The sequence below is a fragment of the Amphiprion ocellaris genome, chromosome 9 (genome assembly GCF_022539595.1).
Source record: "Amphiprion ocellaris isolate individual 3 ecotype Okinawa chromosome 9, ASM2253959v1, whole genome shotgun sequence".
Taxonomy (NCBI): Eukaryota; Metazoa; Chordata; class Actinopteri; family Pomacentridae; genus Amphiprion; species Amphiprion ocellaris.
In genome coordinates, this window is record NC_072774.1 from 37,304,440 (window position 1) to 37,321,343 (window position 16,904).

The 16,904-nt window shown below is 40.0% G+C and overlaps 1 protein-coding gene across 3 annotated transcripts in view; it reads left to right on the top strand.

Moving 5' to 3' along the window:
• cdk14 (cyclin-dependent kinase 14) overlaps nucleotides 1–16,904 on the top strand; it is a 241,646-nt gene that overhangs the window by 67,234 nt on the left and 157,508 nt on the right. For all 3 annotated transcript variants that reach the window (XM_055013998.1, XM_055013999.1, XM_055014000.1), the window contains one exon: nucleotides 9,519–9,764. In XM_055013998.1, the coding sequence (XP_054869973.1) occupies nucleotides 9,519–9,764 (246 nt within the window). The remainder of the gene's footprint in view (nucleotides 1–9,518; nucleotides 9,765–16,904) is intronic.

The following is a 16,904-nucleotide window of genomic DNA, read 5'->3' on the forward strand; positions in this document are numbered from 1 at the left end:
TTACACCTGTTGCTCTTTGAGGTCTGCTCATGAGATGCTTCAGTAATTTGGATGAACTGGCTCCCTGTGTAACTTTAAAACATCTTTTGCGGATGGGCTTTGTGCTGTCTGCGGGCTTCGTCTCACTGTCGGCTGTCTGAGTGTCTTATCCGCCGGCTGTGGACGGTCGGCATCAGGGCTTGGATTTGCAGATATGACTTGGGGCACTGACAGCTGCCAGAGAGAAAAAAGAAGTTGTCACACCCACTTTGTCTGCAGGGAGTGGAAGCAGAGAGCTGGAAACACACACACTGCCCCGCTGTTGCGCATTGATGTAAATAATCAGAAATGTTTCTCTTAGCATTGACATTAACAAAGCAGGATTTGGTATAGTTTTTCACAGCAAGATATTGCGATACTTTCCTACTGTCAGTGTCCTGTCTGCCACTAGAACTTACAGGGAATTATCACCTGACTCACTGCTTCAGCTCTGTGGAGAGTTTCAGCCTCTTTCAGCTCCATGTTTTGGTTTCACTGCGGGGATCTTATTTTATTTATTCACTCTCTTCACCTCTCATCAACATACTTTCCAACATCAGCTGACAGCTGTTTGTGTGCCACCTTCTCAACACTGAGACCAGCTCCTTATCATAGTTCAGTATTTAGCAGCTAAAGAGGCTGATGTTTCCCTATGGAGTTGATGGTGTTGAGACTAGAGCTGTCATCACTAGTTAACAAACCTTACCTGTGATTTCAACTTGCTCTGCAATATACAAGATGCGATCAAATAAAGGTTTTTGGCCACTTTACACTTTGAAGTAGTTACCTTGTGCAGTCAAAAATGGTTCCCAGGAGTCTGGCCATATTTGGAACACTCTCTCGAAGTCCCACTCTGAACAAGTGAGGATGTGCATTTGCAATTTCAAGACTGACCTCGAACGTGCGCAGTAGAGGCAGTAGGCGATTTGGCCAAAAAACTTAATTCAAACGTTTTCCTCGGCAATTATGGGGTTGTATCGCATAAATTTGTTCCCCAGGGTCAAACGGTCAACGTCAAGTTCTACTGTACCGTTCTGAGACATCAGAGAGAAAATATTAGATGCAAATGACCTGATCTGTGGCACATGCTCTCATGGCAACATGTGCCAGTTCACATTGCTTCAAAATTGCATGAGCTTTTCCCACATTAGCACCATCATTACTCTTCATTCACCTCACTAAACAGATAAAGCTCACCCTGACGTCTTCCTCTTGAAAGAAAATGAAAGATTGCCATTTTTGACACATCCAACATGCGTCACAGTTGGTACTTGATGAGGTTACAATGCTGGACTTCCAGGATTGTTCCAAACATTGCAGGAGTGTTGGTAGTGGTGTACACTGGAGACTACTTCAAAGGGTATAACAGCCAGACTTCAAATCGGCTCTGACTTTTGCTTCAGATTAGTGCAGTCTCACAACCTGATCGCTTCTCAAAGTTAGCGGCTACCCTGCCTCTCATCTGAGCCTCACCTTGTTCATGTAAGTAGTCAGAAATGGACCGGATAGGACTCCTACTCAAATAGTAACACGCTGATGGGTCAGTTTAACCTTCATTGCGATCCCCATCTGTTAAGCTGTGCCGGTATTGTATTAGTCTCTGTTCTGTTCACCCCATCTCTCCTTCAAATCTCTATTAGAAAGCCCTAACCAAGGAATCACATGAAAAACTGCTGTGTTTGAGGAGGCACCAGCTATATTTAGACACACACACTCACTGCTTTATCTGCCATTCACGAACAATGAAACAAAGGCTTGTGCTCTGCAGACAGTGTGGATGGGAGGAGGATGAGGTGTTTTTTCCAGTCTCTCTTCTGGTGTATCGTGTCGCTATCGTCTTGAGCCCAGAATGATGAGCCCAGGCAAGCCGATAGCCCTGCTTTGTCTCGGTGAAATGGAAATGTATTCACGCTGTGGGGAGCCCTGAATGTGCCCAAGTTAACATGGTTGATAGCTTTGAGTTAGCAGAGCACACAAATAGGTTTTATGGCCGACTGGTCTTTTATGGCCTCTGTGTTTCATGCTATTGTTCAAACTAATGTCATCAGTAACTTCTTCTCTAGAGACGGTTGCATTAGCCTGGACCTGTCTGCTGTGCTGCTGCTCCCTATCTTTTCCATTACTGTATGACAACTCCAAGATAAGATCAATCTTAAATAATCCCTCTGGGGCAATGGGGTCACTGCAGGAGTACAAAATAAATTATAGATCGGAAAGCACTAAAATTTATCACCTTTTGTTTATGTGTGTACATGTTTGTGTTGTTTGAACAGATTGATAGTGGTGACAGAGACGGGTAGCAGTGATTAAAGAGGCTGTTCTTCTACCAGAATCAATATGGTGTAATTGCATCCGTGGCGGGGTTTTCCTGTCTTTGTGGGGCGTTCCCATCCTGGCAACAGAGGAAAGCCAGTTGTAACAGGGCATCTGCATGCTACCATGAAACTGAGCAAAGTCTGCATTGCACTTCATTTTGAGTTGCTTTGTTTGTATGCTAATCCTTTCTGAAGATTATATGTTGCACATCATGTTCCCTTAAAGCTGCGTTTGTTTGTGTTTTTGACTAGAGCTCCTCAGAACCCAGCAGGGTCCCGTTGCCTATTTCCCCCTCCAGAGGACACAGAGCAACACTGGCATTCATTTTTGAGTCATATTTCTGGCCACCAAACAATTTTACTCCCAGTACTTGCTTACTTTTTTACTGTTCTCTTCACCAACTCCTGAGAGAAATGTTTGTCTCTTTTGCTGCTCAGGCCGAATGCTACTAACGCCTGCTACGTATAGAAACAACATTTACGAGAGCGATGAGACTCATCCCACAAACAAAAAGGAAACCTTTTTCCCCTGTTTTTAAAAAAAAAAAATAAAAATTTAACAACAGATCATTGAAAATGGCAGATTGGCAATATCGATGAAAATAGGTAAAATAAGACTTTAAAAGAAAAAAATCTTAAATAACTTTTCAGCTATTGCACAGCACCGGGATCTATAAAACTTGATTAATCGCTAAGTTGTTGGAAATTTGCATCACTGAAGTACAGTGTCAACTCTGATATGTCATCTATCTGGGATCCTTGTCTTGCTGAGACTCTGGTATCCTTGGGCAGTTTCCTGCTTTGCTTGGTTGATAATCAAGCCTAAATTAAAATGTCACGAAATGATAAAAACAGCCCACCAATATACCCTGCTGTATTAGAGATCCTCCAACTGAGTCACCTGGACATAATGGTTTTGTGTGATGTGTACTGTGGTCTTTACACTTCTCCATTTCCCCTACATAACTACAAGAACTGGTCGTACACTTACTTTCTATTACATCTTGGATCTTGACACTTTCTGTTGCTATAGTAGGATGCCCATTAATTCCTACAATTACAGGTGTTTCCTGGTCAAAGTCGAGAGTTGAGGCTGAGTTCCAAAGTTTGCTTTTATGTTGCTCCTCTATAGCTGCATACATTTTGTAGAGCGACACCACAGTGAATGCATGTGAGATGGCCACCTTGTTCTCACAGAGATCACACAGAGTGTATGTAATGGAACTGTAATAACGGACGCAGAAGTAAAGGTTTGCCACTTTGTGTATCTGCATGTCTGTAGATTGACTGGATCAGCTGAATCATTGTGCGTCTTTGCTGATGATCACCTGTAACTAATCTGCTCTGCCCAAAGATGTAAATGGTAAATGCAGGCAGTGATGACTTCACAGAGATGAATGGATAGTGCTTTCCTTTTCATCTAGATTACTCACTCAGAAATGTTAACGTAAGTTAGTAAGATGGGAAAATTGTGTCGATTCCAAAATGCGGTGACAAGCCTAAAACCAGAACTCTGTTACAACAACACATTAGTGCCGCTGCTTTTGTTATAAGCAATACGCCTAATCACATGTAGATAGAATGTTCTGGTGTCCATAGACTTTTGTAAATCATAGAGTGTAGTTTCTTCCCATAAAATGTCAAATGGGAATCGCAAACTAACCCTTACTAAAAGGGTTTGAATTAAAATAGGTTTGGGATTTTTAGTGTTAAACTTGCTAATGTCTGACTTTAATGTCTGATTTCTACAGTGAAATAATTCTTGTGCTGGTTTGAGTCAGCACACAGGGGTCTTATGCAGCATCTCCAGGACTTTTACATCCATGCTGCACATTTTGATCTCGGTAGTTTTGGATGTCCCTGTCCTGCTTCTGTCACTCTAATGCAGCCACTGGTCACATTTTAGGATTGTAATTTCAAACATGTTCCAATGTAACTCCTACGTGTAGAGTTTTGAGTGGATTCAGCATTGAAAATCCACCCATCCATCAAGTTGCTTACCGTGGTCATGCTTGCAGCAAACCAAGACAACAGTCAAGACAAAGTATTTCTTCACCTGCTTCCTGGCCAACTATGATGTGACTCAGCACTAATGGCTGCTGTATTATTTGGGAATTATTCTAATGGAAATCTGTCACATATTGTGACTTAAGATAAATCCTTATTCAAGCACATAGAATGCTTGATTGATGCAGTAAATATGCTGCAGAGATGATGTCCGTGAGTGGGCAAAGAGGCCACTGTAACCAAGCACTGGTGTGTTTTATGACACTAAGGATAAGCAACAATGGAGTTAACAGGGGGGTATCACATTCCAAACACAATACTCAACACAGATGCTGTTGATGAAGAAGCAGGACATAACACCAGTACAAAAACAGACCTATATGCTCATTGTCCACTTTAGAAAGATGCTAATTTCATTCACAGATAGAAGCAGTTGCATGGTAGGATCTGATTTTGTGAGTTACAGGTGTAGTGTTGCAGTGTCGCTATGAACACACCTAAGGATACTTTTGCACTTTCTAGGAAACCCAACACACACTTAGAGCAGGGCATCCATGCACACCATCAGGCCAACTTAGATCATTTACATCTGAAATATACTTGATCATGTTCTCTCCCATGGTGAAGGAAGTACTCAGATCCTTTACATAAGTGAAAGTAGTAAAACCACAAGAATGGTGTGGTATCTCTCTCTAAAAAAAAACAAAAAACAATGAATGATTATCTATTGCACAAAGTAGAACTGCAACTTTGAGTGGATTAATTGATTAGTTGATTGACGGAAAAATAATCTGCAACCATCAAATAATTTTAGGCATTTTTAAGGCTTTATTGTTTGTTTGACTGACTGACTGACTGTTGGTCAGAGAAAACAAGATAGCTAAAAACATTGAGACAAAATTAAAACAGCCATTTTCCCTTATTTTACGGATAGCCTCCTGTCCTACAGCGAGCCTACTGAGGGTAAAGCCATGGATGGATATAGTGAAAATGAATTATCAAAGAAAATAATTGAGTGATTAGCAGCAGCATTTTAATATGTTAGATGAGCAGTTAGTTGGTGAATAAATGCAATGGGGTAAACAACCCAAAATAAAAAAAAAATAAAATGAAAATACTCATCTAAAGCACAATCAAATTTTCAATAATAGTTGCATTCCATCCCAGAAACTGGTCACAACAGTATCTGCAGCTGTTGTGTGGTTGTTTGAAACAAAATATACCAGGCTCAAGCACTGTCATTGGTTAATTTTTAGTGTGATAAGACAGTCAATACCATCTTGCAGGATGTCACTCTTTCTACTAGAATTAACAACTTCACTTGTCTCCATTTAATCGGTCTTCATTTCCTACAGTGTTTAGTAACTTGGGTGACTTTTTGAACTTTATGTCTCATTTCTTTGCCTCACATGATTCTCTCACGTGGAGATCTTGGAACATAGGCGTTGTTGAACACATTGTTCCCAGACACTCATCAAGTATTGATGCCTTGTAGTGTGATAGGTCCTAAATGACGCTATTTGTTTTTGTTAGTTTACGTGCTGCTCCAGATGACAACTGCTGTCACTGAGGACACACTGGATGAGCATGGGACTCATGTTTGTGACAGCCTGGCTGCTTCATTAGCATATGTGCTTCCAAACTGCTCATTTCTTTATATTTTCACTGAATCTTTCTCATGTGTATTTCTTGGCCCATTTTATACACTCATTTGACAAAAATGTTCCTATGTTACTCTTCTCTGAATTCTTCCATTTCATTCCTTGCTTGAAATGTTCCGATGTACAGATGAATAAATGAAAGCATTACTTAATTTTAGGGCCAATACTAACTTTGTCTGTAAAACTTGCTCTAGGGTACATGGGTACAACATTATCTAAATTTTCATACAGTCTAAGCCACAAATTGCAATTGCCTTGTATAAGAACAACCTAAATACTTAGTTAAAGTAGTGGTGGATGGGATTAATAGTTAGCAAAACTCACTGATAAATTGTTAAATCTTCAACGCTATCCAAATGTAACTGATAAATGGCTGATAGCTAAATACTGGGTAACTGGTCAGTATACAGAGTAACTGGACTGCTGAAAGTAATGGATAAATGGCTGAAATAGTTGGATAAATATCTGATGCTTAATATAGATAGCTAGGATAAATGGTTATAAAAATGCTAAAACGGTAGAATAGTCACATAAATGCCATAGAAAAAAAGTAGTTTAGTTAACTTTGCCGAAACATCATGGTTCTTTTAAATGGTAGCAGTATAAATGCAAACTTTAGTAACCTAAAAAGTGTTGTGACAGTATTATATGATAATAAAGTTAACTTAGTAGTGTTCAGTAATATTCACTTTGTAATCTAATCAGATTAGCACATATGAAACACTACTGATGTTGAAGAAGGGGCTATGGGATTTATTTGTTTGCTTGTTTGTTTGTTTTCTCTTAAAAATGTATGTGCTGAAGAGCTGAGTGATATAAGTTGCATTTGGCAGATGAGTGCAATTTTCAAAACCCACAAGCAGTCATTTTTAAATATAGCTTAGATAATAACTGTGTTTTAACAGCATGTCAAATTAGAATTTCAGGTGATTATTGTGGCCAACTGTAGCTGACAAATTAACTCAGCTGTTAGTCCTAATTCATTTTGTGGATTGGTCAGACAACAAGAGAAACTTGCTGTTTGTGGTATACTCTACAGAGACCAACACAGCAAATCTTTCTCAACGTAAACGGCAAAGGTGATTGTTTCCTGTCTGTCTTTGACTAAAATAAATACCAGGCGATGTTGTAGTTGTCATATATAAATGGCAGCTGGTAAAAAACATAACTGTTGGATCTCACACTTCAACTTTTAAGAGTATCGTGTCAACTTTTTATTATCAAATCCCCTTACAAGTCGAATGGAGACCCACAAGATTTGAGGCTCTGAGATAGCTCATCCAGTCAATGAGAAGGTAATGATAACATGCAAAATGATACTGTTTTTATTACCACTGACTGGAAGGTCAACCTGTTGTAACTGATGAATATAATGCCGCTTTTAAATGCCGTTTATTTAATTTCATTACTAACCTTTGAACAATAGCACTGATGTATTCTTTTACATTGTGAGGTCATATTGATCATTTTGTTCCTACAGAAAACTTGATTCAGGTTACTTCGAAGGTGTAGATAAATTTTAACAAATTGACAGAGCAACTGGGCTGCACAGTGGATCAGTACTTAGAATTGTTGCCTCACAGATGGAAGATCCCTGGTTCGCATCCCAGCCTGGGATCTTTCTGCATGGAGTTTTCATGTTCTCCCTGTACATGTGTGGGTTTTCTCCAGGTTCTCCAGCTTCTTCCCACAGTCCAAACACATGCTGATGTTAACTGGTGATTCTAAATTGTCCGTAGGTGTGAATGTGAGTGTGATTGTTTGTCTGTATGTGTAGTCCTGTGATAGACTGTTACCTGTCCAGGTGTCCCCTGCCTTCACCCTAACTCAGCCCCCGCAACCTTAATGAGGATTAAGCGGTGTGTAGATAATGGATGGATGTACAGTGCAGCTGGGTACAGTCAGTGCAGTTTAAATCAGTGCCTCTTGTTAAACTGTAGATAAAGACAGTAGGTAAAGACAGAAATATGATATCTGCATGGATGTCAGAGTCTACCAATTCTAGAAGAGTGGCACTCAATGGAGTAGCTAAATAACTTTAGCCTAATTTTTAGGATCACAGAGGCAAATCTCCCTGCACTTCATATGTGGTGGCTACATGTATATCATCCCTTACATCCACACCACTCCAATTTAGTCCAGAAAATCAACGCATTTGTAAATTTTTTCAGAAAAGTATAAATTCCGTATTGTTTATTGAGCTGTTCCAAACTGTTGTTTCGGAATTTGTTTGTAGTTATCTGTGGTGCCAAATAAGCCGCAGCTAACTGATTCTGTTTGCATGCTTGACACAATAAGAGCAAGAAAAGCACTGAGAGCGCAGTACTCCACCATGGCTGCTCAGTCGTATCATTTCTGAGGGACAAGTCCTGATAAGTCCGCAGCAGTGAATTTGTAGTAGGATCACAATCACGTGATCATCAACAGGCAACTGACGTAGTGTTCACTTGTTGTCATGGTTACAGTGACGCCGTACCGCTATCTTTCAGTGATACAGAAATCTTTAACAAATCCGTGGATCCAGACTATAAGCTGCATCACTGCTAAAATCTAATCACTTAGTCCTTGTGTCATTTCTGACCTTCCCTGAAGATTTCATCCAAATCCGTTATTGTGTTTTTGAGTAATGTTGCTAACAGTCAGACAGATTAACAGAAGGACAAATGTATGCTGATCATCACATAACTACGCAGTGTCCCTTGGCCGAGTAATTAACACCAATCACCATCACTCCAGTTTTAATCAACCTCACAATCAGTGGCTGCTCATTTTTATTTTTTTGTATTAAGATAAATTACCACATTAACTTGACAGAGGAGGGAACTTATGTAGTCAGAAATATTGCATTGTGTCCAGTGAAACCTGGCTCATGTTAAGAAGCAAGCCACTGAGCTGCAAGATGACTCCTCCATGTGTATTAGAGTAATTAGAAGTTCTTCCGGCAGGGGAGCCCGGGTCTAAATATTTAATCTGAAGGGAGCCGTGGCAAAACATGTCATGCCACCTGGGTCTGTTGTGTCAAATGTACACAGTCTATGGTGGAAGAGCAGCTGGTAAGGTGCTTTGTTTTGGAAGGAGATGGAAGTGTGGAGGGCTGTGAGTGTACCTGATGGGCCTGTTGTAGACTATCTGTAGCGTGTCTGCACAATTGTATGGATGTGTCGATGTGTGTCAGAGATAAGGTGGAACGGTGCGAATGTGCAGCATGGGTGCAGCAGCAGCAGCCGGTTATGTGTGTGCAGCAGAGCTGACAGAGGCTGGAGCTGTTTTGATCAGAGAAAAGAGAGATCGAGATGAAAAGGCTCTCATCCTAGCAGAGAGGTAGTAGCGAGGCTCTACGGGGAGGGAAGAAACCCAGGCTGACAGAGAGATGAAAAACAGGCGGGATCTGGAAGACGGGCACACAGTCAGTTTTTGGCTGAACACTGGTAATCGCAGATGGGGTTTTTTTCCTTTAATGCTCACTTTTATCTTTACCCTCCTTTCTTCCCTTCTCTTCCTCTTCCCTTTTTGACAGATATGTGTCACAAAGATGTCCACACGCAGCTGTCAGGGAACAGACTCGGTCATCAAGCCCCTGGACACCATCCCTGAGGACAAGAAGGTGAGAGTTCAGCGCACGCAGAGTGGCTTCGACCCGTTTGAGAAGCCGGCCAGCCAGGTGAAGAGAGTCCACTCTGAGAACAATGCCTGCATCAACGCCAAGAGCTCATCTGCCGGCAAAGAGTCGCCCAAACTGCGCCGGCACTCCAGCCCTAGTTCTGTAAGTACCGCTTTCCGGGACCATTACCACACATTCAGTAGAGTACTTAGCCCCGGATCCACAAGCTGTCCTTAAGCTGAAATTTAGTCAGAACAAAAGTGTTAGTTCCTTGGACATGATTACATTTAAATGCATCACACATCCTAGTGCTTAAGTAGGGCTTATTGGTGGCTAAAGAATTACACCTACTAGTAGTGATGGCTGTGGAGCTACTGAACTAATCCACTCAAATAATAAAAACAATCATTTTGATTTATATAAGTCATTTTCAAGAAAAATTTAATGTCTTATTTTTCTTCTAATCCACTTTTTCACCCTTCAGTATCATAAATCAGGCTATTAGAGATCCCAGGGAGCAGAGTGCACGTTACCTCACTAATTTGGACTTCTTTAGGCTGTTTTGACTGGAGAAATGATCCAGCTGTTTCAAAATGGAGTTAATTGGATCTACATAATAAACCTTTTCTGTTCCACTGTTAGCATGATAAAATTCAGTTTCAGTTTCATAAAGGATTCTGATCCGAAATACGTGACTGTGGCAGTTACAGATTTACCCCCCCCCCCCAAAAAAAAAAAATAAAAAATATGAATAAAAACCAAAATATGGGCATTTTTCAGTTTAAAAAACAGAAAAAAATCCATTGTTTGATCATGAACTTGCCATCTCATTGTTTGATTTTAATTTTGATATATTTTCAACTGTGACAGGAGACTTGGCTGGCTAACAGAAATGAGCTAACCCCTGCCAGACTAATTAATTAGCTAGTCTAATCTAAAGTCCAGGCGCCCCCAGTAGCTCAACTGGTTGAGCGGGCAACCTAAGAATAGGGGCCAAAAGTCCCTGATGCAGTGGCCATGGATTGAGTTCGAGTTATTGCAGGACCCGCTGCATGCCTTCCACCCTCTCTTAAAATAAAAAGAAAATAAATCTTGAACTCATCCTGGTACTATGTGAAATAAACAACAGCAAAGGGGAACAGATGTACTTGTGGGAGTTCAGCATGGATTCGTCGCAGCCAATGCAAATGTGGACAGCCTTGTCCAGCAGCCAGAGGCTTTAGAACAGTCAGTGCAAAAAAGATCTGCATTCATTTAAAAACAAAAAACACTGTCCATATGTTTGTCCTCTTTATACACAAAGAGTAGCAATGCTGACAACTACAGGGAAGTTGTTAAGCTTGTGATTATATTTAGTGTAAAATATGTCTGTTAATTAGATGAAACCAGTGATAATTGTGGATTGTGATTGTCTGGAAGGTGCAGATTAACTTTTTGTAAATGGACATTTTAACTACCGTAAACACTTTTAAGTGTTTGCAATTCTAAATCTATTTGCAGCCTTATTAAACTGTAGATAACAGTAAGGCCTAGCTAAAGAGACTGATTCTAGTGTCGTTTTTTTCAGACTATCACCATAACAACCAAAAAAAAATAGGATGCGGAGCTTCTCAGTGACAACGATGCACAATACTTAAATACAGTCAGCTCCATAAATACTTGGACACTGACACAAGCATTTCAGCTGTGTATACCACCACAATGGATTTGAAATGAAACAATCAAGATGTGCCTCAAGTCCAGACTTTCAGCTTTAATTTAAGGGTATTTACATCCAAATCACCTCAACAGTGTAGGAATTACAACACATTTTATATGTGCCCTCCTCCTTTTTGAAGGGACCAAAGGTAGTTGGACAGTTGGCTGCTCAGCTGTTCCATGGCCAGGTGTGTGTTATTCCCTCATTATTTCATTTACAAGGAGCAGATCAAAGGTCTAGAGTTCACTTCAAGTGTGGTATTTGTGTTTGGAATCTGATGAGGTCAACTCTCAATATGAAGTCCAAAGAGCATCACTATCAGTGAAGCGAGCCATCATTAGGCTGAAAAATCTAAACAAACCCATCAGAGAGATGGCAAAATCATTCAATGTAGCCAAATCAGCTGTTTGATACATTCTTAAAAAGAAAGGACCTGATGAGCTCAGCAACACCAAAAGACCCGGAACACCATGGAATGAAGAAATACTGAAAAATACTGTGAAAATTGTGTCAGTGTCCAAATATTTGTGGACCTGACTGTATATTCATATACAGTTCATGTCCAAATCATAATAAGAGTTGACTTTTAAAGAGCAAATTAACAAGAGATGCTAAGTTATCAGTTGAAAACACCATTGAACATTATGTTTGAACTGGGGCTGGAGTTTAATGCAGTAATTGATTTAATTAATTACAGAAAAAAAATAATCCGTCAGTTCCCTAATTTCTGACACACTGGTAGCACTGATAAACACTCCAGCCTGGCAGGTGGCAGTAATGAAGCTAAAGTCTGTTTGTCAGTCATGAAGAAGAAGCACAGGAAGCACTATAGTGAGCCACTAGCTGCTCACATGACCGCCTTTAGCTTCAGTCTGGAACAAACGTCAGACCAACATGGCTGCTCGGCCGCAAGCTTTGTCTTTTATTATAAAAGCGCTTCAGCAACAAGTATTTCTGAAAGCAGTTGAAATAAGCTATACAGTTACTGAATCTGTCCTCATTTTAGTTAATTTTAGGCATTTAACAAATATTTTGCGATGCGTCAGACCTCCTCTGCCCGCACTGAATTGGCATAAAGGAGAAGTCAAGTCTACTTGATGCAAATGAGCTGTGGGGAAACGCAACGGAACACAGCTCCAAATGTGCTTCTATGCAACCAGCATGCAGTGTGGTGCATTTCACATAGACAATGAATGGGATGCGAGAAATTGACGATCCTGTGGACACATTAACTATGACAGTCCTGGTACCAGCAAACAGTGTAGCCATCCCATAATAGACCACTTTTTTCAAGACATTGAAAGTGCTTGAGTTTACTTAAAGTCTTAAAATGTTGAATATAATCGCTATAATTACACTTTGAGTTCACAGTAATCTGTGAATGTAGCAGACAGATGAAAAATGCAGATAAATAGAAATGAAACAAACAATTTTGTTGTTTAAGTTCACTTATGTCTATTCATTGATTCAATCATCAAACTAAATGTATTTGAATCAAAAAACTTACTTATTGTGTCAAATATTGCTGTTTGACAAAAATGCGATTAATCATGATCAATTAATTACAAAACCTCTAATTAATTAGGTACTTTTTTTGAATCATGTTGTTCCACTAGTTTGAACATAATGCTGCATCTGATAACTCATTTTTATATATATGTATCACAGGTTGTTTGTTGAAACACTTTTAGCGTTGTCGGTCAGTAACAAGACAATATGTGGTTTCAAAGCTTCATCAAGAGAAAATAAAGAGGAATTTGAGGCCAAAATCTTTCTTGCCTTTAATTTGCTGGTGTTTGCATAAATGCTCATTTTGCAAACGAGATAAAGGTTCATCAGTTGGGCATTGATCGTACTCTGGTGTGGAAGGAAGGTTCTGACATTCACGGATCTGTTGTTCTGCTATTTTTCTTGTCCACAGGAATTCACTTGAAACATTCAGTTCCATACATGTGCAGTAGTTGGTAACTGAGTAGGCACACTGTTGCCCTTGTAGCATCTTCATCGCATGGATACAATTTTTAAAGTGCATGTGAATGTATGCAGAGGGGCCCACGCTGACTCTTGTAAACTTGGTGACATAAAACACCAACTTTCAACAATGCAGTTCAATCCGTGACTGTCTTTAGCAGACCTAAATCCTGTAGACTGTTGTGGCATTGTCCTTTGCTGCTATTACCTGTAGCTTGAGGTAGTTTACATACAGGAACTTGACACTGCTGTGCACCAGAAATGCCATATAATGATGACTTTTCCTCATTTTGAGATAATTTACTCACTTTTTTATGTGAGTTATGATTAGATTGAGAAGTCAGGAGACTGGCTTAGACCTGAAGCAGCTTGCCTTGGCTCTCTCAAGAGTTTAAACTGCCCCCAGAGCTCACTGATTAATATGTGTCTCTTGTTTATTTAGTCCATACACAAACAGAAAGCAATAATTCCTAGTGTTGGGGTGACTTATTCATCTCCTTTGCATGCATCTAAACAGCAGGTTGTCATGTACAGTATAATCAGTGAGCTGAGGTTTAGGTATAGATCACTTTGCAGCTAAAGCGGCAACAAACATGGCAACCTGACAGCAGTTCAATAGTTCAAACAAACAGACAAGATAATTAAGCAGGAGGAACACCAAATGAAAAGTCACCATGAGCGGCGGTGCTGATGATACAGTGTTTGGTGAGCAGCGCCTCTGTTTGATAAACAGTGGGTGAGAACGCAGACAACAGTTGTGCCAGTGTTGCCATGGAAACACAGCTTGTACTTCTGAGATAGGATGGGGGTAGAGGTTTTTCTTTTGCTTATCATTAGTCCCTTTTTATTTTTGTCCAGCGTTTGACAGTACTTAACAATAGTCTAAAATCGCCTGCTGCAGCTCATTCACACATGTGGCCAGGTGTTTGTACAGCAGCTACAGGTAAGAGCTTCCTCTGCCTGTCAGACCACCAGTCAGCTGGTTGAAACAGCTTACCTGGAAGGCAAAACCCAAAAATCAATCACATTAAATCAGTCTGAAGCAACTGAGGCAGTGAGTTATCACAAAGCCTGCTCCTCATGACGATAGCTGAGGGGTAGAATACAGTTTTACTGCATTTCATGGTTCTGAGTTTACAGCAGCATAAGAAGACCATGCAGGCAAACTAATGAACATTTTTAGCAGCTGTAACTGCAAAATGTATTTTATGTGCTAAATGTGATGAGTGAATGGGACGTAGTTAATTTGTGATGAAAGAAGAAGAGAGGAGCGCAACCAGTTCACAGTGAAAATTCCACCCAAAGCAGCTTTCAAGCTTGAATTCAGTGTGTCAAAATGACACATTTACCATATTTTCTGCACCATAAGGCGCACCGGATTGTAAGGCGCAGTCTCAATTACGGGGTCTATTTCTGTACTTAAGCCATACATAAGGCACACCGTATTATAAGGCGCATGCTAAAACAAGGTAACGGAAGTAAAACAGTGAGTTTGGTTGAACTTTATTCTACTACGTATTTAAAAATACACACATTATTTTTTGATCAATCTTTTTGTCACAAATCCATCGAAGTCCTCATCTTCTCTATCTGAATTGAACAGCTGGGCAATTTCGCCATCAAACATGCCGGGTTCCCTCTCGTCATTGTCGGAGTCAGTCTCGTTGCCGGGTGGCTGTTCAGCAATGATGCCGGCTTTCGCGAAAGCTCGGACGACAATCAAAGCAGATACCTTAGCCCAGGCATCCACAATCCATTCACATGTGGTAGCGTAACTCGCCCGGCGCTGCCTCCCAGTCTTACTAAAGGTGTGTTCACCGTCTCTCATCCATCGCTCCCACGACGCTCGCAACTTCACTTTGAACACCCTGTTTACACCAATGTCCAGCGGTTGGAGTTCTTTTGTTAATCCTCCTGGAATATTGGCAAGCTCCGAATTCATTTGCTTCACTTGGTTTTTCACAGTAGTGGTGATATGGGCGCAGATTTTGGAACTCAGTGCACACGTAAGGTGCACCGGGTTAAAAGGTGCACCGTCGATTTTTGAGAAAATTAAAGGCTTTTAAGTGCGCCTTAGAGTGCGGAAAATACGGTACTCATTGTTTTTCTATGGTTATAATGCTGTCCTGCATAGATAGAATGAAGCTACATTATATCTTCCTCTAGAAATGTAGATCTATAAAGTCTGTAACTACACCAACCCATCCCACCACTTACTGCCACTCAAGCACACCAGCTCACCCAAGCCTCTGGCAGCCTAACAGTACTCTGTGTGACGCAATGGCAAGTTGAAATATGGGAGTAGTTCAGCCATGCAAGTAAAAATTCTGGAAAAGAGTAATGATATAGAGAGCCCCACCCTGCAAGTTAACAGGATTGGTTCCTAAGGTTTGTTTCTTATGAAACCATGGCTGTTTGAATCCAGCTTTTTCAGACAGTCATCGGTACACTGCAGTTTCATGGAGGAAACAATTGGCCTTGGTGTCTACTGCTTATTTTTGCTCACGATGTTTGTTCTATTATATAAAAATACATTGTATGCACATGTTAACACCTGACTTTTTAAATTTTGTTGCAACGTTAATAGAAAATTGATGTCATGAGTTTGAAAAAAAAGACATGAAGAAATGCAAAATTATTACAAAGAAACACAAAATAACAAAAATAGACACAGGATGAACACAAAGTCATGCAAAACAACTGAAATTTAAAAATTAAAATACATAAAAAGACTTGAAAACTCTTGGAAGACCTCAGAAAATATCATAAATAGACTGAAATGAAAATAGAGACACAACTTCCACAGAGATACTAGACAATCACAAAAAACTTATAATGCTACTACTATGTTGCTCCTCCTGTATGTCATAACAGTGTTTGTGCCCAAGAGCCCACTGTTGACTATACAGTCTTAGAAGGGTCAAACGTAGTAGTAGTGAACGTCTAATTTATTGATTTTCAATCTGATTACATTTGAACATTATGCATGTCAGATGCCACGAAATATCACTGTGAAGTAGATTTAGTCCAAAAATCTATGATATCATTTGACTACAAACACTTCAAACTGCAGCATTCACTTCTTTGACACAGCATGACTTTTCAGAGGCTGTCAGTGCACCAACTGCCTGGAGTTTTCTCACGTATTTTGTTGTTGCAGCTGAGCTCTTTTCATATTGTTTATCTGACAACAAATTTGCCAGCTTGTATCCCTTCACATGCTTAATTGAAGGCTGTTTGCAAACAAAGCCATTTTCTTAATCATGTAAATGAGATTTTCGTTTTTTTTTTTTTTTATGTATGTGATTCCTTTTTTTTAAAATTTAGCTCCAAATGTGAAAGGCCGAATGAATGTGCACACAAATAAGATTTAATAGGGGTGATATGAGGCTTGACTGATTGCCTGCCAGCATCACAGTGAGACACTAATGAATTGTTTCAGCCATAATTATGAAAATGTGTAAATTGTTCAGTTTTTTTTTTCTCATACAAACCAGTTGACTTCAATGTCAATCAGCATTTTGCAAATCGCTCAACTGAAAGACATATAGCGGACTGCTCTTAGGTTATCAGGCATTACCTTGAGAATGCATTTGGCAGCGAAACACTTTTGAATACTGCACTCATCTTTT